At 32.2% G+C, this 25,055-nt stretch overlaps 1 protein-coding gene across 1 annotated transcript; it reads right to left on the bottom strand.

Moving 5' to 3' along the window:
• Nucleotides 1–3,018: 3,018 nt before the first annotated feature.
• On the bottom strand, nucleotides 3,019–9,378 carry LOC127722274 (uncharacterized). The gene is made up of 4 exons (XM_052229166.1): nucleotides 9,288–9,378; nucleotides 6,943–7,133; nucleotides 6,384–6,515; nucleotides 3,019–3,638 (listed from the first exon to the last, which is right to left on the bottom strand). Exons 2-4 carry the CDS (start codon nucleotides 7,118–7,120, stop codon nucleotides 3,019–3,021), a joined length of 930 nt encoding a protein of 309 aa, XP_052085126.1. The 5' UTR covers nucleotides 7,121–7,133; nucleotides 9,288–9,378.
• Nucleotides 9,379–25,055: the final 15,677 nt, after the last annotated feature.

Genomic DNA, 25,055 nt, shown 5'->3' with positions numbered 1-25,055 from the left:
TTAAAAGAAAGTATAATCATGGTCATGATGGTTAAGAGGATACAAATAAATATGATCATATTTATATAATCAATATAAAGACTTTTTTCATAAGATATGTCAGTAAAGCAAATTCTAATTGAATTACAAATACATTTTCAGTTTAGAAAAAAAGAAAAGCTTACAAGAGTGGACACACAGAAATGTCATACCTTTTTCAGTGTTCATTATTGACTTATGTTGAAATTAAAAAAAAAAATATTACACTAAAAGTATTAGTTCTATTACATTAAATTAGCATTCCAATGCTCAATGTATTTGAGATCAAGGTGAGATAAAATGTAGATACATGAAGGCTGAACAACCATTTCATACAACAAATTTGGTTTAAAACAAACCACATCAAGAAAACTGAACTTTGAGGTCAATGTGAGAAAAAAATGTAAGCACAATTCAATTTTAAATGGTAGCAACTTTTAGAAAAAAAGTTTATAAAGTAATTTATGAGTTCACAGAAAAATAATGCATAATTAAAAAATTTCGAAACACAGATCTATAATTGAAATATCAATTTCTACACTTTTTGTTGTCCAATCAATCATGTAAGGAAAGTCACAACATGTAACAAACCAATTTAAGCTGAAGGTTTGCTTATCACTAATCGATAATAAGTTACATATACATTTATAATAAGCAAAAACTGCTCAAACATAGTACTAAAGTATAGATTGTAATACAAGTCAAGACAAAAAAAGATCATTTCTTCAAGGAATCTCACAATTCTGTAAACATCTTGCCCATTTTTTGTACCACAGAACACATTAATTTTTTATCATTTGAAACTCTTGGCTTACCACAAGCATTTTTAGACATAAGAACATCAATAAGTCCATCTTCTCCTTTACGAACATAAATAAGTTTCAAATGAGCACAATTCAAACCTGATCCAGCAATATTCTCTGCCGTTGTCATTTTCATTACACCACTACACTACAAAAGTCAAAAAGTCTGAAAAGACCAGTTTTTGTCTAAATTTGCATGAATTTTTACTCGACATCCTTAATTTGTCTGAATAATTTTTAAAAATTCTTGACATAGTATGAATTTGTCTAATAAGGTTCTTGATTTTTCTTGACAAGTGTCTTGACAGTATGTCTTAAAATTTCTCGAAACTTCCTGTATCATCTGATTAGAGTCTGGATTAGTCTCGACCAATTTTTGACTGTCTTAAATTTGTCTCGATCTGTCTTGACATATTCTTGACATTCTTAATAATGTCTGAATATGTCTCGACATATTCTTGACATTCTAAATAATGCCTGAATATGTCTCAACACATTCTTGACAGTCTTAAATATTTCTTGACACTATCTCAACAGTATAAATTTCGCCTGAAATGTGAACAGACTTATTCTGCACTGTTTATGACATTCTATTGCTGTTATATACTCCTTTTTATTATGGCTAAACTAAACTTTGAAGAATCAAGGATTAATTTGGTATATATAGTAAGATACCCTTTTGATGCAACTAAGTTGTAATACCCTGAATAATCCCCAATGTGGTTTAATTTTGATTTATTTTTATTAAACATTTAAGTAATTGTTTTCACTTGGAATATAAGTAGAAGGTATGGACAAACAGCATTTAGATTTTTGCCGTTCGCAAAACTGCCAGTCAAATTTGCTTTACTAAAATAGGTGTCTTGTATCTCTTTTGGACCCCACAATTCATCTTTTGGGTTTGTGTAGCTAAACAAAGAGGGGGGGGGGGGGGCTTTCGTTTAGGTCAAAGAATTTGTTCCCATCTTGATCCAAAACCTTATTCATTTTTTAGAACAACCCAAAAACATTTTTTATTCAAATTTGAGTGTTGAATTTTATAATTTTTTTTATCAAAAATAAATATTAATAAATAATAAAAAAAAACTCCTTCCTGAAAAGAAAAAAATGTTTAGATCTATATTATGTGTCTGTTTGAGAACCATTTCTATAGAAATCATTGATGGGACCCATTACAAATACATTTTTTTTATTATTCCTGGAGTAGATAATAATTTTCTTTAAATCTTTGGGAATTATTCAATTGGTTTTTATGTTAGAAAAATTAACTTCATAATTTTGATGAAGAAAATCCATTTCAATTCAATTTTTTTTCATCAAAATGATGATTTTCATTTTCATCTATCAACAAACTTTTGTATTGGCATGGTCGGTCAACTGATAAGTTGTATGGCTGATTACAGGTAAAGCAATAACTTCTATTTGACAGTTGCGTGTACTCTGGGGTGTAGAATACCTTAATTTTATGGGGAACATCCTGTCCATGTGTAATACTTAATATATTCCAACAGATGACATTACACAAATTTTTCTTCTGTTAAATGAATGATTTGTATATCATCATAATTTGCTATTTATATAAACCACATTTTGGTATAATAATTATTTACCATATCAACATTGAATATTATGAATGTAGAATGAAATATGTCTACAGTATGATTGGTTTGAATCATTTAATTTATAAGATTTAGGAATCAAAATTTGTAATTATTTAAAAACCCACATTGAAATTGTTTTATATCAACACAACCACATTTGAATTATTTTATACTTTAGATTTCATAGCCGTATTTGCATTTGTAAAAATATTTATAACTTGAAACAACAGTATATCATATAAAGAGAAATAAAGATTAAACTTATATCATGAATATTGGTCATGATTTGTAAAACTCAGAACTGTCAAGTAAATTTAAGACACGATTCAAAATGTTCAGAATATGTCAAGCCATACTGAGAAAAAAATAAGAATGCCGAAAATGTCGAGAAATTTCAAGACAGTATTCAAGGGTCAAGAATTTGTCAAGAAATTTTAAGACAATATTCAGAATGTCGAGAATATGTCGAGTAAATTTCATACAAATTTAATATAAATGAGAATTTGTCAAGAAAAATTAAGACACAAGTCATACTTTTGGAGAATGTCGAGTAAAAGTTCATGCAAATTAAGACAAAAACTGGTCTTTTTAGACTTTCAGACTTTTGTAGTGCTAGCAATAAGGGGATGAAAGCTTGGCAAGTTTTTAGCTTTTGCGTTGATGAAGTTTTCTTGCAGAAAATGAGAATTTGAATGGTAACACTGTTTAAGCAATAGTTCTGAAGTTACATTAGCAGCAATAAGTATTTTATCAAGCATATTTACATCATCTACAGCATTGTGTGCATTATATTCCTCCTTACAAAAATGTTGTGCTAAAAATGGCTGATTAAATTTTTCTATTTTTGGAAAGCCTGATCTAAAAACGGCCAATGAGTCTAAAAATCCCATTACAATCTGAGTAAAATTATCAAACATATTACAGCTATAAACAGCTATTGATAAAACCCGAAAATCAAAATTTTTCCCATTATGTGCTACAGCATTACTGAATTGATTTAACCACATTAAAAAATCAGATATGGCAACCTTTATATTAATAAAGTTTAGTTCAACCCCTTTGTAAAAAAGCTTTTGTCCATCCCAAACAATACCACTCACCTTTTCGGCATCATTTGACATTGGTAGCTGTGGTGGTATGTAACGGTTGAAACTGGTTTGTGTTTTGTGTTCTTTGGCAGCTATCTGTACTATGTGCGGAATAATATTTCTTCTGACTAAAAATATAAAGAAAATCAATGTTAAAATTTTTGTTTTTTTCCAAGATTATTGAGCTTGTTGAAGGTGCTAGTGATCATTATGAAATTGTGTTGGTGTTAGCAAGGGTCAAAAAACGGTCATATATGCCAGTCATGTCCTAAGATGAAACTATTTGTCCTAAACGAATAATTGGGATTTAGAACAAATTTAATTTTTTTAAAGAAGTAATTTCCGTCATTTCATTGACTCAATGTTTGAAATCGGATTTCTTAATCGCCATTTTGCCTGTCTTGTGTAAGTTGTGATCACTTGTTTTTGTTTATAATCCCTTTCCTGTAATAAAACTGCCACTCCAGTAGTTTGATAATCCTGAGGGCAAACCTAATATCTATATCAATGCCTCCGGGAATCATTGGCTAGTGATTGCTAATCACTTTTTACCTGTGGTTTTAATTCACACCTGACAATGATCACAAGCTCAGAATAATATCTTAACAAAAATTGAAATTCACTGACAAGTGTATTCATTATTCAATTACTTTTCAGCAAAGACAATCATCAAATCTGATTTAAAAATTAAACCTAAATTTACGGAGAAAAAAGTATTTTTTCATGTGCTTTATTTACAAAATGAAAGAACCTTAGTGAGCGCGCTCACCTACCCCACGTCCCCACATTGTCATTGGAGAAATTAAAAATAAGTGTAAGAAAAAAAAATTGTATCAGAAAAAAAAATTGAATCATAATTTCCCTTCAATATGCACATCTACATAGTATGTTCTTATTATCTACACAGTTTCATGAAATTCTGTTGTGTGGTTTGAGAGGAGTTGCGATGACAAAAGGTTGCAGTAGTATATTGGGCAAATAAGTTCAACGGGGCGTAACTCCTGGAAAAAAAATTGAATCGTAATTTCCTGTCGATATGCACATCTACGTAGTATGTCCTTATTATCTGAAAAGGTTTCATGAAATTCTGTTGTGTGGTTTGAAAGAAGTTGCGATGACAAAAGATTGCAGTAGTATATTGGGCAAATAAGTTCAAAGGGGCGTAACTCCTGGAAAAAAAAATTGAATCGTAATTTCCTGTCGATATGCACATCTACGTAGTATGTCCTTATTATCTGAAAAGGTTTCATGAAATTCTGTTGTGTGGTTTGAAAGAAGTTGCGATGACAAAAGATTGCAGTAGTATATTGGGCAAATAAGTTCAAAGGGGCGTAACTCCTGGAAAAAAAATTGAATCGTAATTTCCTGTCGATATGCACATCTACGTAGAATGTCCTTATTATCTGAAAAGGTTTCATGAAATTCTGTTGTGTGGTTTGAGAGGAGTTGCGATGACAAACTGTTGCAGTAGTACATTAAAGTAAATAAGTTCAAAGGGGCGTAACTCCTAGAAAAAAAAATTGAATCGTAATTTCCTGTCGATATGCACAACTACATAGTATGTCCTTATTATCTAAAAAGGTTTCGTGAAATTTTGTTGTGTGGTTTGAGAGGAGTTGTGATGACAAGAAATAGGACTGACGGACTGACGGACTGACAGACTAACGGACTGACAGACTGACGGACTGACGGACGGACGGGTCAAAAACATAATACCCTCCGCAACTCATTGCGTGGGGTATAATAATACGCATGCGTGAAATTGTCTTCAGCAAATTTAATATTTAATCGTAAAATGCGAATTGATTTCATGCTAAATTAAACGAGTGCAACTATTGTCTGTTACATTCAAACACTTTTAAAGGTAATAAAATAAAAAAGCCATAAAAAGCCGGTGATTTCCTGTGATAAACAAAACAAATCCCGGAAATGAATCCAAATTATTCGTACTTTAAATTTATCGCAAACTTCCAGTTTTAACTTTTATCAAATCGAAGAAACGTAAGCAATGTCTGAGAGATTTACCATTTTGAGTCATTAAAATCATTTCAATTTTAAACAATTGCCTTCCCTAAACTGTTCTTCATGGTAATGGTAAGACATTTACTTATTAAATGCGATGGAACAGCAATACAAGTTCATTGATGCTATGAATTTAGTCAAGTTGACATCGACAATCTGGAAAGGGGCACCAACTTTTCAATCATCTCAAAATGACCGAAATTGTGTGGAAAAATTTCCGGATCCTTGGGTGTTAGAATATTTTATCAATGTCATGTATGTTGAAGATATCCCTGCAACTTTTAAGATGAAGAACATCAATATAAGCATTGTTCCATTGATTAAAATTTGAATCAGGCTTAATATGTCTCATTGACGCACACCCAAATCCTTCCGTTTTCATATTGTCTACAGTATCCCTTTGTTACATAATTTATAAGGAACCTAGTGCAGTTATACAGATGACCTCTATTGTTACAATTAAGGAGCAATGATAAACAATGAAAGATATAATACAAAAGTTACCACTAGTTTTATATATATAGAGATTATTGTTGGTCTTCTTCACGAGATTGATTTTCTCACTATATGCGTTAACGTCGAGAGTGAGAAACACGATTGAGTGAAGACGACCGATTATAATCTGTTTATTGCTGTTTTGCCTATGACTTTAGTGACGCTTGCGTTGACAATGCTTAGAGATTAGTAATAGTTTGAATCATTATCGCTGTTTTTGTGCAATGAAACCTCTTGCTTTTGAACTTCAAAGGAAAAATTAACAAAACAGCGATAATCTAAAATTGATGTCAATGTGCAAGTAATTATTTTTAAAATTATTCTTTTTCCGTTTATGGTTTCAGAAAAATAATTACTCAAATCTGTAGTTTCTAAATCAATGACTACAAAGGTTGGGTTGATTAAAGAGGGCACTGCCGTATATAAAGGCTTTAAGATAGCATCTGGAATCCTCTCAATGTCCTCAGCTTGGTCACTAAAACTTTTTTCTATAAAAGATAACAAAACACATGCATTATGGTATTTATAAACAAAGGACCCTTTCCATCCATTTCTAAACTTTCTTTATACCAGGGATTATGTAACTGTTGATATTGCCTTACATTTGTATATATGTGACACTGTCTACCTTAGCATAGAAATTTGAATACTACTCAAATCGCAGCTAGGAGCCGTCTTGAAACTTGCATTGAGATGAGAATAAGTTCTCTATGTTAAAAATATCACTGTTATTTTCCGGATGTAGAACAGCAATAAAAGCGCTGTTCCTTGCCTGCAACTTATGTACTTTTTTTTGAACTTGCGTCAGGATCTTGTTAACCATATCCCTTCTAATCCATTACAATATATTCATGTTTTTGGAACAAAATTCCTAGTAAATCCCTATAAAAAAATCTTGACTCATATTGCACTCACCAGATTCATAGCTGGCTCCTTCTGTTGCTTCACATGCTCCTTTGGAGGTAGTTCTTTCTTCTTTTAGTTTTAAACGTCTTAATTTTTGTTCTGGTAGTTTTTTTTTTTTGCCTTTTTTCTCTTTCATTGTTTTTCTTTGAATTGTAAGGAACTGTAAAATTTCCAGGAGAAAGTCCATGTCTTTTGAATGTCTGTAAATACAAAAAAGATGTATATTTATCAAATATTTTGCTCTTGTATAATTACATCTTTAAAGATTTTTGACTTTGTTAGGGGGAGGCTCAATCTTCAATAATCAAATATAATTCAATAATTTGTTTTCGCCTTTATTCAAAATACAAAAAACAGGAGAAAAATTGTAGCAGAAGAATACGGATTTCATAATTTATAATGTTTGATCTTCAACACAGATTTTGTTTTGCTAAATAGTAATGCATTTCAATGATAAATCAAGGTTGTCATAACTATTAATCCCAGTATTTTAAAAAAAAATCTGATAATACCATTTTTAAATTTACAGATAAATTCAATTGTCCAATTGTAGAAATATATTAGCTAAATGATGAATTGTAATTAGATTTCCAATTGAAATACTCACTACATACAAAAAATTTTCTTGAAATCAACCTATGAAATGACACCATGCAAAGGAATGACATGCAAGATAAACAGATAAAGATAACATAAAAGTTTCATTTTGATTAACCTCAGACAAGTAGTTTCTTCCTTCATTAATACAGGCAGCAGAGGCTTTGACTCGAAAATCCAAGCTTTCACTCTCTCCATAGTGCAGATGTTTTGGAGCACGCAAGGAAGCTGCTCTATTTGCATGCTCACATGCCTGGCTAGACCCTAAATCTGAATAAGAAGCTGCCTTCGAAATGACTTGCTCAAAAAGGTTTTGCAGTTTTTCTCGTAAAACAGGATCTGATAGTGGAGCCTTGTATGGTAAGCTTCTGTGAAGGTATTTCACACCTGGTTGCCTTTTGTAGCCACAGAACCTGGGTTGACACAGGTTATGATCCCCAAACTGGTGTGGAATCAATGCTTCCAGGTTAATTTTTATGTCATCTGGTTGACCTTGATTTTTTGCAAAAACATACTTGATTGATTTTGTCAAATGTCTTATGACCACTGAGCTGCTAATTTTCAAATTCTTGGTTTTTTTTTGTAGTTCATATAATCTGGAAACAATGTTTTTAATGGTATGATTTTTGTCATATTTTTTGTAACAGTTAAATTAAGTTCAGATTTTAGCCTTGCTATCAATGTATTATCCCCATCTCCCTCGATAGTCTTTACAGGGGTTCCTTGTTCGAGTAACTCCTTGACAGCCTGCATTCCTGCTTGGCTTTCAATCAATCTGGCTGACCCTCTGTGATTCCACACACATCTGTGTGGCCTTGGTTTTCTGCCTTGCCTATTTCTCTTCCATCATTTACATGTTCCACACGTACGATGTTTAACAATTGTTTTAATAACTTTATTGCCATACTCACGCTTGCTCATCAGAAATGTTTGACCTACATGTACAGACATATAAATATTTTGCTTTTTTATATCAAAGAAAAATAGAAATTAGACGTGGAGAAATTGATTAAAATTGCCCTAGTGGTTTCAGACAAAAAGATCTCTATTAAATGATTTAAGAAATAATTCATGGTAGCCAATATTTATATTGTTTTTACCACAGTTAGGCACTTTATCAACTTGACAATCAATAGGCTTCATGATTTTGTAAGAGCTAAGTATGTACCAAATGGAATGATGGACATTCTAATGCAATTATTTTGTATCAATGGTTCTGATTGGATGACAGTAAGCGTACAATCCTCTATCTCCTTGTCTGTAACTAAGGAAGCCGACATTTTGAATTCCGGAATGTATTGACATGTAATTTCTCCAATAATAAGCAAAAAAACTTACATTTTGCACCTACAAATTTTCTTTTTATCAAATTTTATTCCATTCTGAAGCGGACAAGAAGCCAGAAAACGCCCGGTGTTTACGTTTGATGCCGGAAGCTTACCTATGACGTAACATAGTTTAGGCGCCAAAGAAGATAACATTATTTCGCGGAATTTTTGTTTAATGAAAATTTTACAGTGAAATAATGACTTAAATTCAACGATTTGTTTCTTTTGCATTAGAATAGAGATAAATATCCGTTTACCTGTCTCCGCTACGCGTCGCCAGGTAAACTCAATTTGCGACAGTAAAACTACCGATGGACGTCCGCAAAGCTTCAAATACAATACAGTTATCTCTTAAGTAGCGTGACTAAATCCCTGTCTGTCAATGTCTGTCAAAATGTTATGATTTAAAAAAAATTAAATATACATTACCAGTTAAACTATCAAATCCCCTTTTCTGCCATCCATGGTCAGCACAAACAGTCATTCCAGAAAAATTAACAGCAGGCACAGATTCATTTCTGTCGAAAAAAGCAAACAAATTTAAAGATACACACTAAAGAACAACAATCAACATGTCAATATTTTAGTGGAAGAAATCATACAGGCAGGCTAAAAAAGTTTGTATATTCTTCACATAAAAAAAACATGGTGGAACGTTGTGTTATTGCAAATGACGGTGTCTAAACTGAGACACTTTTCTGGACATTTTGAATTAAAATAATTCATGGTAGCCCCTAATTATATTGTTTTTACCACGGTTGAAGCTCAGGGTAAAATAATTGTCATAAGGTGCCTTACCATGGTAAAAACAATATAAATAGGGGCTACAATGAATTATTTCTTAAGTAATGGAGATTGCACTGTAATTTTCAAGATGAACAACAATAAAAGGGCTATTCCTTTGCTTCAACTTTCTGTTTTGTCTCGTGATCTGGTTCACCATACCCCTTCATATCCATCATGATCATCTATAAGTACATTATTGAAGATATTTCTTTCACTTTCAAGATGAAGAACAGCATTAAAAGCATTGTTTAACCCCGCCACATTCTGTATGTATGTGCCTGTCCCAAGTCAGGAGCCTGTAATTCAGTGGTTGTCGTTTGTTTATGTGTTACATATTTGTTTTTTGTTCATTTTTTGTACATAAATAATTAAGGCCGTTGGTTTTCTCGTTTGAATTGTTTTACATTGTTATTTCGGGGCCTTTTATAGCTGACTATGTGGTATGGGCTTTGCTCATTGTTGAAGGTCGTACAACATCTTCTTTTTTATTTTTTCCTATGTTTAAATTATATATTTATGTAAATTCTGGATTTTGTGTCAATCTAATTTTCACCATATCCTTTCTTATGTTTACATTGTGTAATTAAAAGATCTATTTTCATCCTCTGCAGCATTCCTGTAACATATTAAATACACATTTTCTATTAATGAAATTCACATCAATTGAACCAAGTTCAAACAGCAATAAAGTTAACGTTACACCAATTCCTATGATAACCCATTTTTGAGCTTAAAATGTAAATTCGGAAACTATTTGCAAATATTGTGATAGAATGAAAATTGCAATGATTTAAGATTTGTTATAAAAAATTTATTAAAACCATCAATATATTCTGCATTACTATTAACTAACATTCTATGATACAATTTTCATGATTCCTAATAACAATCACACACAAAATTCACCCCCCCCCCCAAACTCTTATTCATTTGATTAATAAAATGCTTCGCTGGGGCGCAGCTTGATACGACAACAGAGGTCGAACCCTGAACAGTTGGGGCAAGTATGGATACAGCATCCAAGCTTGATACAGCACTGAATTTGGATTGTAATTAAATATTTGACACAGCATAGGTTTCTGACACAGAAGGAATGTGGTCTAAGAACTTAAAAAATTTTAATTTACCTATTCAAACCATATCATTATTATTTGCTTTTATATATAAATCAGAAATAACCAATTTAAAATGGAAAATTTTAAAGAAAAAAAATGAAAAAAAATCCCCCCCCCCCAATATTTTGAACCCCCTTATGATTCATCAGCCCAAACTCACTCCCAGCCTTCCCTTTGTGGTATGGTACCTTGCAGTACAATTTCAGAGAGATCCATACACTTGAACACAAGTTATTGTCTAGAAACTAGAAAAATGCTTGTTTTTTGGCCCCTTTTTGGCCCCAAATTCCTAAACGTTTTGGGCAATTACCCCTAAACTCAAACCCAGCTTTCCCTTTGTGCTATGGAACCTTGCGGTACAATTTCATAAAGATCCATACACTTACACACAAGTTATTGTCCTGAAACTAGAAAAATGCTTGTTTTTTTGCGCTTTTATGGCCTTTAATTCCTAAAATTTTGAAGGAATTACCCCCAAAATCAATCCCAGCCTTCCCTTTGTGGTATGGTATCTTGCAGTACAATTTCAGAGAGATCCATGCACTTGAACACAAGTTATTGTCTGGAAACTAGAAAAATGCTTATTTTTGGCCCCTTATTCCTAAACGTTTTAGGCAATTACCCCCAAACTCAATTCCAGCTTTCCCTTTGTGAAATGGAACCTTGTAGTACAATTTCATAAAGATCCATACACTTCCACACAAGTTATTGTCATGAAACTAGAAAACTGCTTGTTTTTTGCCCCTTTTTGGCCCCTAATTCCTAAAATTTTGAGGCAATTACCCCCAAAATCAATCCCAGCATTTCCTTTGTCATATGGAACCTTGTGGTACAATGTCAGATAGATTCATACACTTACACACAAGTTATTGTCATGAAACTAGAAAAATGCTTGTTTTTTGCCCCTTGTTGTCCCTTAATTCCTACAATTTGGAGGCAATTACCCCCAAAATCAATCCCAGCATTCCCTTTGTGATATGGAACCTTGTGGTACAATGTCAGAGAGATCCATACACTAACACACAAGTTATGTCTGAAAGTTACAAAAATGCTTATTTTTGGCCCCTTTTTGGTCCCTAATTCCTAAAATTTGGAGGCATTTACCCCCAAAATCAATCCCAGCATTCCCTTTGTGATATGAAACCTTGTGGTACAATGTCAGAGAGATCCATACACTAACACACAAGTTATGTCTGGAAGTTACAAAAATGCTTATTTTTGGCCCCTTATTCCTTAACTGTTGGTACCATAACCCCCAAAATCAATCCCCATCTTCCTTTTGTGGTATTGAACCGTATGGTAAAATTTCATAGAGATCCATCCAATTAAACTAAAGTTAGAGTGCAAAAACCAATGTATCTCCGGACGACGACGGACGACGACGACGCCAACGCCATACCAATATACGACCCCAAAATTTTTTTGCGGTCGTATAAAAGTGACTGTTTATAAGCAATAGTACTATAACTCGTCACTTTTGAACTTCAATAAAAAGGTGTTTAATTACATGTTCGAAATGTGTGTTAAGGTCATGCATTTGTCCAAAAATTTCCCTTCTTTAAAATAAAAAAAAAACCTCATATTTGTGTATGCTATCTGCATGTATGATGTCTGGCAAAAATTAAAAAATACATGTTTACATGAAAACTAACCTCATTTCAGCTTCAAATGCCTCTCTGCATCTTTGATCCATACTTAAATTGGCAAAACCTTCTATCATTTCTCCTGCTCTCCTTTCCATAACTTTTAAATTCTTATGAGAAATAGGTGGTAGGTTCAAAGTGGATAGTACATTGTTTACCCTCTGAGGACCACCTACAGTACAACCTGTGACTTCCTCTTAGTTATGTCCACCCTCTTGTATGGTCACCATCGAATGGTGGCCATTTATTGGGGTATCCAATCTTGAGATGTTGGCCATTTATTGGGGTCATAAAACATAGGTTGATGTTTTATCTATTTATGTTACCTGTTGAAATCAATCAGGGTCGAAGTTTTCAGCTTGTATGTTTCATTAAAATTTACCTGTACAGGTAACTCAGGTGTCTTCTCAAATTGACATTTCACCTTTTCTTGAAAATGTAGAATAGAATGTTTGTTTTAGTCTTTGTTAATTCATATCATTTGTTGATTTTTCTGTCTTTAAATTTACATATTTTCCTTTTTTTCTAATGTTTTTATTTTTTTATGTTATAATTTTTATTTGTTTTTTTGCTTCTTATTCTTTTAATTTCTTCTTGGAAAGAATCTTTAGTAGAAATGACAAAAATTCAAATATAAGTTATTGACAAAAGAAAGAATCCTTCAAATAATTATTTTTTCAGTAAACAAAATGTTATTGTACATGATGTACATGGTATTCTATTGTTTGTTTGCATTATTTAATGAATTATTATTAATTATAACTTATAATCATGCAAATGATATGTTTAAAGGAACCATGAAGCAAGTAATTTAACAAGCCAGTTTATTCACAAAGTTAAATTATCAATATCATGAATATCAATCCTTTTATAATAAATTTTGTTAACAAAGTTGTACAATCTATTATCATGATTATTATTCAGGAAAACTACAAATATCATTATATGGTATAGGAATAAACTATTTTTGTTTATCTTTGATATTTTTCAAATCTCAACACGAGTTTTGCATCAAAAATCACTGAAGAGACTTACAAAGAAATTATTTAAAAAATAAATTGTCTTGCTTTTTGAAACAATTGTAAACTTATCAAATATGTTATCTTCAGTTTGGCTAATTTTGTCAGTTAACAGGCAAAATTTGTCTCCAGAAAAAATAAAGTACACTTCTATACAGATTGTGACATGTTTATGGTCTATTAATTAGATCACTTTTTGCAATTGTTCTGTGTATTAAACTGCAGGACTGGCATATGCATGATACATAGTCTTGGTATACATTTGCAAAGAATATTTCACTCAACTCAGGCCTTTTAGATAAAGTTAATAATTGCAGGGACTTGAATGAATTAGATTCTTTAAAGCCCTTGATTAAAAATGAATTTTAAGGAACAAAATAAGAATATTTTTGAAAATAAAATAAAAACTTATGATGAAAACAGTAAACTCAAATGCCTCACTAAGTAAAGAATTAGTGGTCATAATTTAGAAATAGAAAATGGTGAATAAAAATTCCTATAAAGGATATAATTGTTTGTAAAATTAACATAACTTAGAGATAATCTATTTGAAAATTGTTTACCTTCTCATAATAATGTCTCTGACCAGTTTATGAAAACAATCTTGAATCTCATGAATAAAATCTTAACCAAGAACAAAAAGTAAAAGAAATGCTAAACCTCTATAACATGGAACATGTTTAAAATATTGGCTCCTTTATAAAAGAAAGTCATTAGAACTGAGGGCAGAAACCTAATAACTTTTTTCGATGTGTTTTGATTTCTTATAGAATTGTTATTTCTTTGCATTATAATGTTTGTTTTGGGTTTTTTTTTTGTGTCAGGAACTTGATTAAATTGTAATATGTTTATATGACAATGAAAAAATTATCAAACTTTTCTGTAATGAATATTTTGAATATACATGTATTTATTCAATAGAGAAATAATGAATTGCCTAAATTTTATTTAGAATAAGTCCTAAAGATAATCTTAAACATTTGTTAAATATTGTTAAATGCAGTAAGTATAAACAATTTTGATATTATAAAATTAATTTGAGAAACACCTTTTCAATGGAAAAAGGCAGGCGTTGTGAAAGTTTGCATTATATTAGAAGATGATATTCATTTATTATTCACTTGCCAAAAAAATACATGTAAAAAATTGCTTAAATTGATAGAATTATTTAAAAGTTATAACATCAAAACAAACATTTGCAAACAGTCATGAGAAAATTTTTACAAAAAAAAAATTAGGAAGCTCTATGTTCAACTAGTTTTATTATTTCATTTTATTTTAGAATTTTCTTCTCATAATCACAGCTATTAAATTTGACAAACACAAAAAGTCATATTTTCCCTGAGACACTTTCACTGTAAGCTATGTAATTTTAACACTTGCAGTCATGATTTCTCTTTATCCTTGACTAGTTTTTGATTAATACCTTGTGTATTAATTAAGCAGCAGGGGGTATAATGATGGACATTTAGGGCCATCATGGTGACCATATTTTTTATGGCCACCATTAATAAGATAATGTCACAGGTAGTACTGTAACGCATCAATGAAAAAAGTAAAACATTGTAAATTATAAAAGGGGTGGGTAGGACCTTTATCAGGACTCCGGGATCGGGTGTTTTTAAGCTCAAAATTTTGGGATTGATCCTTTCGGGATCCGGGAATTCTTTTTTCGAATTTCGGGATGTCGGGATTTAATTTTTTTTTAAATTCGGGACCTCGGGATTCCACATTTTTAAGCCCGGGATTTAAGCAGGACCCCTCCTACCCCCTCTTATAACAACACTTGTATGTTTAATTTAACTGAAAACATTTGTGACAAAAGCTTTTTTCAGCAAAATCAATTTGAAATCATATTGGTAGATCAGGTTCCTTTGTAAATGTTTTATATAAATGAAATGTATATATATGGATCAAAATTAAAATATTGTCCCTTCATCTTGCTATTTATAAAAAAAAAGCTGTGGAGTCAAAAATCTTTTGGGCTTTTAAAAAATAAATCTTTTATTTCTGAAAATATCATGCGAGACTTCCTAAGAAAATATTACAAGTTGTAAGAAATTAAAATAATAAAAAATGGTGTCTCAAGAATAATGCTTTTTAAAAAATGATAAATATCCCTTATATATTTCTAACTATTACATTGAATAAGTTTCTATCCTAAACATGCTAAAAGTAAAACTAAAACTTTTTATAATTTTTTTTTAAAAGTAAAAGAGTTCTTGAAAATGTTTTTGGCTTATATTATTTAGCAGTCCTACTTTTGTCAATCTGATCATAAATAGAACATTCTCTGATTTCTCATCCAATGTCATTAAAAAAAATATGAGGGGGGGATGGGGGCTTTATCAGGTGTTTTTAAGCTCAAAATTGGTATCATAGAATGTTTTTTTTTTTGGGGATCTGGGAATTCCCATTTTGAATTTTGGGATATGGCAGGATTGAAATTTCTTTGATCTCAGGACCTCAGGATTTCACTTGTTTAAGCCCAGAATTTTGGGATCAGGACCCATTTAATCCCCCTTTAATACATGTATGGGGTGTGTGAGTTTACTTATTTTTTGTTTTTATCCTGTCTTAAAATTATATTCATGAAATTGGAGGAAAACCAACCATTCTTCTGTTCGTTGAAAATCAAAGGGGAAATTGATATTGATAAATACGAATCTGGGTCTGTTTGCCCTGATTCATGTTCGCCCTGGTACCTGTTCGCCAAGGGTCCATTGGCCTAATTTTTTTTTTGTGCATTGTTGTTTAATTGCAGAATATTCATTAGTCATGTTAGTTGAACAGAGTAAGTTAAAAATATTCGGCGATTTTCAACAAACTTTAAAAGTTTGTTGAAAATCGCCGAATATTTGTATCATGTGTATTGCTGCAACTTATAACTATATAAGAACGAACTCAGGGCGAACAAAACCTAGGACGAACGAACCTAGGGCAAACATGTAATCAGGGCGAACGGACCAGATACCAATATATACAATGAATGAGGGATAGTATACGAAAAATTCCGGAAATAAATCTTAGGAAAATTTAAAATCATGGGTGGAGTACTCGGTGTGCTATATATAAGATATCTGAGATTCATTGCATTGATACCGACCGTGCAAGGGCTATATATAGGCAGTCAAGGTTGTTAAAAACTTCCATCGTCATCATTGCATTGATTATATTATTGTTTCGTGAAGGAAAAACAATAGAATTAAATGAGGGAGTGAATTTACTGAAAAAATCAGTTAGATCTATAACTTCTAAGGATGCAAAATTGAGCTGTCACCTGTTGAGAGGAAAAGACTACCTTGTGCCAAGTTGTGAAAAAAATCAAGATTTCTGTATAAGGCAAAAAAAATATATGTCTGTTTCCTGTTGGAAAGGGAGTCAGTGTTCTCCCCAGGATTTTTTAAATAGCGCTGTGGTAAGCGCGCGATATTAGATTGATTCACCTTTCGCGTTTGCGACGTAATGTTACATTTACTTACAACTGCTATGTTGGTTATATTATATTAAATAGAAAAAGACTTGCATTTTTAAATACATATATATATATATGCATTATCACAAATGAAAATAAGTTACATTTTTATTATTAAGCTTTTAATTAAAATGCCTAGATAATTTTAATAATTTGATTTCATTTACAATCCCTGTCCATCTTTTCTTATAAGAGTGATTATTTGCAATGTAGCACAGTAGGTATACCTTTTGTCTTACTTTTAGTCGTTTTACTTTAATAAACTAGTTACGTATTTCATTTACAGCTTCATAATTAACTGACACTTGTTTTAAAAGTTTCCAATGACCAAATTGGACAGTTTTCATTTATTTTAATTAATATTTACATCTTTCAAATTAAAAAATCACAATTAAAATCAAAATTTTATTTCATATCAAAGGAAAAAATGGATTACCCTTTCTATAAGTAATTAAATGTTAATGCAGAGTTTAAATAAAAAGGCTAACATACTGTGGGTTATTAATGAAAAATTTATATTTGCCAATTCAAACATAGATACTAATTTTAAAGGTTGTGTTTGATAACTTTATAAATGTTTGAATTATTGCCACCAGAAATATTTGACAATACAGGTTTTAGCACTTTCCCGCCTAAATTGTCTCCCTTCTAGCTACAACTTCCTGTTCCTTTTACACTTTGACCAAATGGCTGTGTCTGTGTATCATTAAATGCTATTTCATATCCAAGCAATCCCCTGTTAATATATATTTTAAAATAAACTTTAATCGACATTTATTGATAATTGGATGGCATAACACAATAATTTATATTTATTTAGGCGATTTTTTCGTTTTATCCTCTATTCGATTTTGATAAAGGAAAACGATTCAAGGAAAAGTAATCGTAAGATATGGGCTTGTAATGAATCCCTGGATAACGGGAATACTTCCCTCCAGCAATGAAGGTTCAACAGTTTAGTTGTGACCACTAAACAGTAATGAAATAATCATAAATGATTGAAAAAGTAGACAAGACCACGTTGTCAGAGAAAGGGTAAAATTTTCCTTAAATACTTTGAGAATGATTTATTGAGCACTATCCACCCATTTCATTAAGTTTCTGCACCTTTAAATTCTTAAAAATGGCAAACTCGGGGAAATAAATAGGTCATTTTGATTGTTTGGGCATAGTAAGATTCGGATCGGACCGGAAACGATTTTTTCCGGAATTCAAAGAAAAACTCCAGGTCGGGGGTTTTGAGTCCAGGTCGGTCGGTCAACAGGAAACAGACATATATTTTTTTTGGCCTAACCATAATTTATAATAAATAATTACTGAAAGGCATAGATTGTTTCTTACCTGCCCCAAGCTTAGTATTCACACTGAAACTTGGCATTCCCTTGGAACTTGGGTTTTCTTTGTGTGTGGAACCATATGGGATCCTGTTTAATTCCTGGCACGATGTGCACTGTACATATAGATAACCACCAAGTCCGCATTTCATTTCACCTTTAATTGTCTGATGACTAAGTATAAGAGGGCTGTTAAAACACTTCGAACAAAACTTCAGATGATCCAACAGAGTTCCCCATTCAATCAATCTTCTCTCCGAATGCCAAGACGTACTGGTGTTGATCTTAGAACTCCCCAAAAGTTTATCAATGCCGGGGCAGCAAACAGCACAGCCTGTTGCTCCCGCTGTACATAAATGTCCCACACCATAATTATGGTCGATTTCGATGCTTTCTTTGCATTCAGGTTCACTGGATTCCTGTATATTTTTCGAAAACCGCCCTCGTCTGTCACGACAGACGACCGAGTTGGCCATTTTGTGTTGTTGTTTACATTGGATATGATTATTACGTTACTTCCAAAACACATATTCGTACTTAAAATTATATATTTCAACTAAATTATTCAATTTAAATTTTGAACCGAAAGAATAGGTGTATTTGTCTAATTTTTTAAATGTGGCAAATGAAATTATTGAAATCGCCGGACATTACCGAGGTGAAAAGATAAAACCGAACTCGGTAAACTTCGACTAATTTTATTCACGTGGTCTATTATGGTTCCGATACCTTAAAGACTTTTTTAGTACTTTTTTGTATTCTGAACTTCTCCAAAGCCAGAAGAAATCTTGAATTTTGCCATTACTTTATTTAAGGGTACCTATTTTGTATCATCAAATTCTTTAAAATCCCCTATGACAATCTATTCAAGATTGTTCACAAAATTTTAATCAGTATAATGCCATTTTGAACCTCGTATTTTCTTTTTGGTCTTTATAGTAATTTTGAGGTTTTCCAGTGCAAATTTAGAACTATGCTAGGGATGGAGGTAACATTTTGAAAGCTTTCATCCAATCACTTCTTGTTTCTACAACTGTTCAAACATGAATCTAAAATTTTTTGTTTTCGGAAATAGACAGATTGGCATGACTATTTCCTATTATGCATTATAATGTATTTAAAGCAAATAACATACACATATGATTAAAAAAATATGTGCATAATGTGTTTAATTTTATCAAATCAAGGGATTACGGTACATAAGTGACTGTGTAGTTCCTACAGTTAACAATTTTCTAAAAGGATAAGAGTACTGCAAAATTTCAGCAATATAAGGCAAAACCTTATATGGAAAGCATGTTAAATGAAAGGCGAAGAATGCAGTCATTTTAATTGACCAAAATGGCCCTTAAGGATGTTCGCTACTCTGTCTAAAAAAACAATTTTTTTAAAGACTGTTATAATTTGATAGTATATAAATAAAAAAACAAAACAAGGGGAAAAAAATGAAGGGTCTGTGTGCTTTTTTTCGAGATAAGCCATTAAAAATTTGGCAGGAAATAATTTTCTATTAAATTTTTCCTACATTTAATATTGGCACCTTTTTTCTTTCAAAAATGATGGAAAAATAACAATGATTTTGTAAGATTTTCAAAGATGACATTTTAAACTATATGTAATCAAATAATGGAAATAAAAGTAGGGGTTAGTGGGCAAAATTTTGTATGGCATTACATGGATAAAACCAGAGGATTCCGGATATCTGACAAAATTTCAAAAACAATAGGAGCGAACATCCTTAATCAAAACCTGAATTATTATTTGTTATATATTCAATATGTATTGCATATAGAATTGTAACTAATTTTTATCTTATAAAAATAAAAATATTGTCATGGTTATAATAACTGCTGTAATAAATGTCAATTCGATTAAACAAAATGTTGCAATTAATTCAATATAACCTTCAGAATCAGCTTATTGCATTACTTTCATAGAAGCCAATGATTTATCGTAAAGTTGTAGAGCTAGAGAACCCCCAGTTTTCAAAGTGCTTGAATTGACTAGTTAGTGACCCATATGCTAAAAGCACAATACACACTCACCATGCTGTTATGTTTAAAACTAGCTACTATTACAGCAAATGATGATTAAGGTAAGGTTTGCGTACACAGGGAGATAACTCGAATTCAAATAATTGAAAAAAGGAGGGACTCGCCATTTTGAATTGCTTGGATCAACCAATGTTCGATTACTACAATATTATCTAAAACAAAACAACACCTACCTCAAAATCGCCGTTTTGATGTGATTTTATCAACATTTGAATCGTAGAAGTAACGTAATAAATCTTCAGTTTGTTAGTTTTCATTTATATGACGTCACGTTTAGCCATACCGTCTTTGTGCAAAAAACATTCATGAAGTTTCGCGGAATTTTATTTTATTTCAAATTTATACATTTTTATGCCTCCGCCATAGCAAAGGGGGCATTGAGTTTTACCCTTGTCTGTTTGTACGTCCATCCGTACTTTCGTATCATAGTGTACATCCGTTTGTCCAAAATTGGTTTGCGTTCTCTAACTTGAATTTGCCTTAACCAACTGATATGAAACTTATGCACAATGCTCATTACCAAAAAACACAGAATAAGTTTGAATTTTGATGTCGTTACTTTTACCGTTCTAGAGATATGAGGGGTCGGACAGGGGGTATCTTTCTCCTTTCTCTTGTCTCCCAGAGGCGGATTTGGGTGGGGCAAGGGGACACTTACAACTTTCAAAATATATATTATTTTATCAATCACTTTGACAACTGACGGAATGTTTTTAATAGTATTTTTTTTTTATGGATGCATTAAAAATGTGTCTTTCAGACACAACTATTTCAAATTTTATTGTATCGTCCTGAACATGCCTGAAGTATTTGCCACCGGAAATTTTACAACCTCTAATCAAACAATCAAAATTGTACTTGAGAATCACTGTTTGCTTAATCAAGTTGTTGAAGCACTTTATCCATGCATGGAAGTAGCGGTGGCATTATATGGCCTTTGTATAGTTTCGTAGGGTTAATGAGTTGAAAATATGTTTTTTTTCTAAGCTGAATGAAGACCCAGTTTGTTTGAAATAAAATTAAATCATTAGAATTAATAGGAAATTTACGAAACCGGACAAGGGAAAACAAAATAACAAACACCATTTTGATCCTGTTACATATTTATTCAATACCTCTGAGACTCTATATTCAGTAACGTCATCCTTTTTCTGCCATATTCTATGCATATCAGTCAACTTTGAATCAATTTATCTAAAAACAAGGATGGTAACATGTGACTCTACACATGCACGGACTCACTATAAAATCCTAGAAATTGTTAGTTTTTAGTCTTTCTCCGTATATAAGAGATCATAATGAAGTAGTGACGTTGCTCGTAGTATTTTTATGAGGTCGTTTTCTGAATTTTTCGTTTCTGTTCTCTAACTTTAGTTTGCTTGAACCAAATGTTATAAAACTTATACGTAATACTTTATAATGTTTTATGTTTATGCAAGAGGGGGCATCATCTATGTTCCATGGACACATTCCCCATTGATTTCAAGCTCTAACGTATTATTTTTTTTTATGCATTAGAATCGGAATAACATTACTGTGGTCGAGGAGTAGCCACAATGAATTTTGATTTGACGATCGCAAATTTCCGTATTAATGTCTCCGCTACGCGTCGACAGTAAAACTGCATTTGCGAACATCAAATCGCCAATTGACGGTTGGGGACTCCTCAACTAAAGTACCGTTATTCCTGTGAACTTCATTGAACTGATTTTGATTTATTGAAATATGTGAAAGATTTTCATATTACAGGTCTACATAACTAAATATCATATTTTATATATGAACAATACATATACGGCTGGTCATTTGTATTCCCGGGCCATCTTCTGTTTCGTCTATCATCATGTATAGGAGCATGCACTTTGTTTGTTTGGTCAAAGACTCCAAATCTGAACATCATGTGTAACAATTTGACAAAACATGCCAGTAATATATTTTTTCTCCTGCAGGGCCTTTTCCTGCTTAGTCATAAATATTTGATCATATTTGAATAATATTTGTTGGCGTCCAGATTTAAATAAATGGAATAAACACGGCTGCTGTAAATGACTTTTCTAGTCAAAACTGATGTCTTTCCATCCAATTGCTGCATACAAACAATTTACCAAACATGGGGCAAAAAAAGCAATTTTCATTACTTTTAATGGTAATCAAAATGCTAACCTAAGATTCAAAATATTACAGTTCAACTTTGAAGCAATTAAAGAAAATAAGTGTTTCCTTCAAAACCAAAGACTTTTACATGTATTATTACACATGCAAGCATGACCAAAGTTAAACACCTCCCCCTTCCGACTGATAGTTGTGGGCATAAAAGTTAAGTTAATCACTGTTTTCTCTCATTGATTATGATAAATCCCAAAGTGTTAAAAGACAAAATGATTCTTTGTAAAAAGATGCTTTTAAAGATGACTTTTAATGGGAAATCTTCTTTGCAGATCCACAAAAAACGTATTTTTGTGTTTTACAGAAATGACATGATGAATAAAAAACGCCCATTTCCGTAAAAACGAGTTCGGGGACATATCAATTTTATTAGCTCATTATAATGCAAATGGTTGAATCCTTAAGTTCACAGTTTTTTACAAAAACGGTGGACCCGGAGGGGGATTTTTTTTGGCTTTTTGTTGCCATGGCAACGGTCTTTTTTAACCCAAAAATTAAAAAATCTAGTTTTTAGGATCTTTTTTATGAACTTGTGAATTAAAATTTATTATTAATGAATGGATCACAATTATTTATATATATTTTATTCAGTTTTATTATTTTATAGTCCCTTGCATACATTATTATTTCAGAAGAATTCAAATACAATTTTCCCTAAAAAACGTCAAAAATCGCAATTTTGAGCTTTTCACCTTAAAAAACGGGGCGGGCGATGTTCGATTTTTTTTCATTAAATGATTGGGTACTCCTCCCTGAACAAAATGATGTATCATATTGGTATAATATGAATAAGAAAAAAATCCAGGTATCATGCAAACCTTACCTTAAGGGCCAGTGGGTGCATACACTACAACTATACATGCATATATAAGCGTGTAAGCAAAATAAATTTATTTAAAAGCAAGCTAAATATTAATCATTGTTAATTGTGCAAAAGAAAAACCCAGTGATTTCAATAGTGCTATTGACATTAGATAAGGTTATCCAATGTGTGCAAACAAGAATACACTCTTTTTTTCAAGCATACCCAGTTTTACTAACCTTGAGCACAGCACAGCAAGGGTAAACTTCCAATAAGCACAGCACAACCCAAGTCATTTAACCTCAATTTACAAAATGTGTGCACAGCACAGCCGGAGTACTAAACCTGTGCACTGCACGGACTCACTTAACTAGCCCTTGCATGTCACAGCCTGACTCAACTGACCTTTTGCATGGCATGGCCTCAGTCAACTAACCCTGTGCACAGCACGGCTTCAGTTAACTGACCCTGTGCAGAGCACAGCCTCAGTCAACTAACCCTATGCACGACACAACCTCAGTCAGCTAACCCTGTGCACAGCACAGCCTCAGTCAACTAACCCTGTGCATGGTACGGCCTGAATCAACTAACTCTGTGCATGGCACGGCCTCAGTCAACTAACCCTGTGCATATCACAGCCTCAGTTAACTAACCTTGTGCACAGCACAGCCTCAGTCAACTAGCCCTGTGCACGGCAAAGCCTCAGTCAACTAACCCTGTGCACGGCACAACCTCAGTCAACTAACCCTGTGCATGGCACAGCCTCGGTCAACTTATCTCAAAAAAATGGTTCACGTCAATAATGTATTAGAACTAGAGGCTCTCAAGAGCCTGTGTCGCTCACCTGTATTTACTGATGCTTTGGAAATCATGTAAAATAAGGTTAAAATCATAATTAATAGTATTAGATATTAGATATTATAATGATATGTAAGATAATAACAAAAAAACTGCAAAATTTTTGTAAAATTACTAACTCAGGGGCAGCAACCCAACAACGGGTTGTCGGATTCGTCTGAAAATTTCAGGGCAAATAAATCTAAATCTGATGAACATTTTTGCTACTGTCAGATTTGCTCTCAATGCTTTAGTTTCAGAGATATAAACCAAAAACTGCATTTTACCCCTATGTTCTATTTTTAACCAAGTCGGCCATGATAGTTGGAAGGCGGGGGTCATCGGAAATTTTTTTTAAACTAGATACCCTAATAATAATTATGGCCAAGTATGGTTAAATTTGTCTCAGTAGTTTCAGAGAAGAAGATTTTTGTAAAAGATTACAAAAATTTACAAAAAATTGTTAAAAATTGACTATTAAGGGCAATAACTCCTAAAGGGGTCGACTGACAATTTTGGTCATGACAACTTATTTGTAGATCTTACTTTGCTGAATATTATTGCTGTTTTCAGTTTATCTCTATCTATAATAATATTCAAGATAATAACCAAAAACTGCAAAATTTCCTTAAAATTACCAATTCAGGGGCAGCAACCCAACAACAGGTTGTCAGATTTGTCTGAAAATTTCAGGGCAGATAGATCTTGAACTGACAATCAGTTTTACCCTGTCAGATTTACTCTAAATGCTTTGGTTTCAGAGATATAAGCCAAAATCTACATTTTACCTCTATGTTCTATTTTTAGCCATGGTGGCCATCTTGGTTGGTTGGCGGGTTCATCGGACACATTTTTTAAACTAGATACCCTAATGATGATTGTGGCCAAGTTTTGTTAAATTTGGCCCAGTGGTTTCAGAGAAGATTTTTGTAAAAAGCTAACGACGACGACGACGACGACGGACGA

This window comes from Mytilus californianus, unplaced genomic scaffold (assembly GCF_021869535.1).
Source record: "Mytilus californianus isolate M0D057914Y unplaced genomic scaffold, xbMytCali1.0.p SCAF_12, whole genome shotgun sequence".
In the NCBI taxonomy this organism is placed as follows: domain Eukaryota; kingdom Metazoa; phylum Mollusca; class Bivalvia; order Mytilida; family Mytilidae; genus Mytilus; species Mytilus californianus.
This window is presented reverse-complemented; position numbering and strand designations above follow the sequence as displayed.

Excerpts from the sequence above, each read along its gene's own strand:
- LOC127722274 (XM_052229166.1), bottom strand. The coding sequence starts at position 7,120 with ATGGACTTTCTCCTGGAAATTTTACAGTTCCTTACAATTCAAAGAAAA. Across the intron at positions 6,516-6,942 it reads AGGAGCCAGCTATGAATCTG|AAAAAAGTTTTAGTGACCAA; the intron begins GTGAGTGCAATA and ends TATCTTTTATAG. Across the intron at positions 3,639-6,383 it reads TTTAGAAACTACAGATTTGA|TCAGAAGAAATATTATTCCG; the intron begins GTAATTATTTTT and ends TTATATTTTTAG.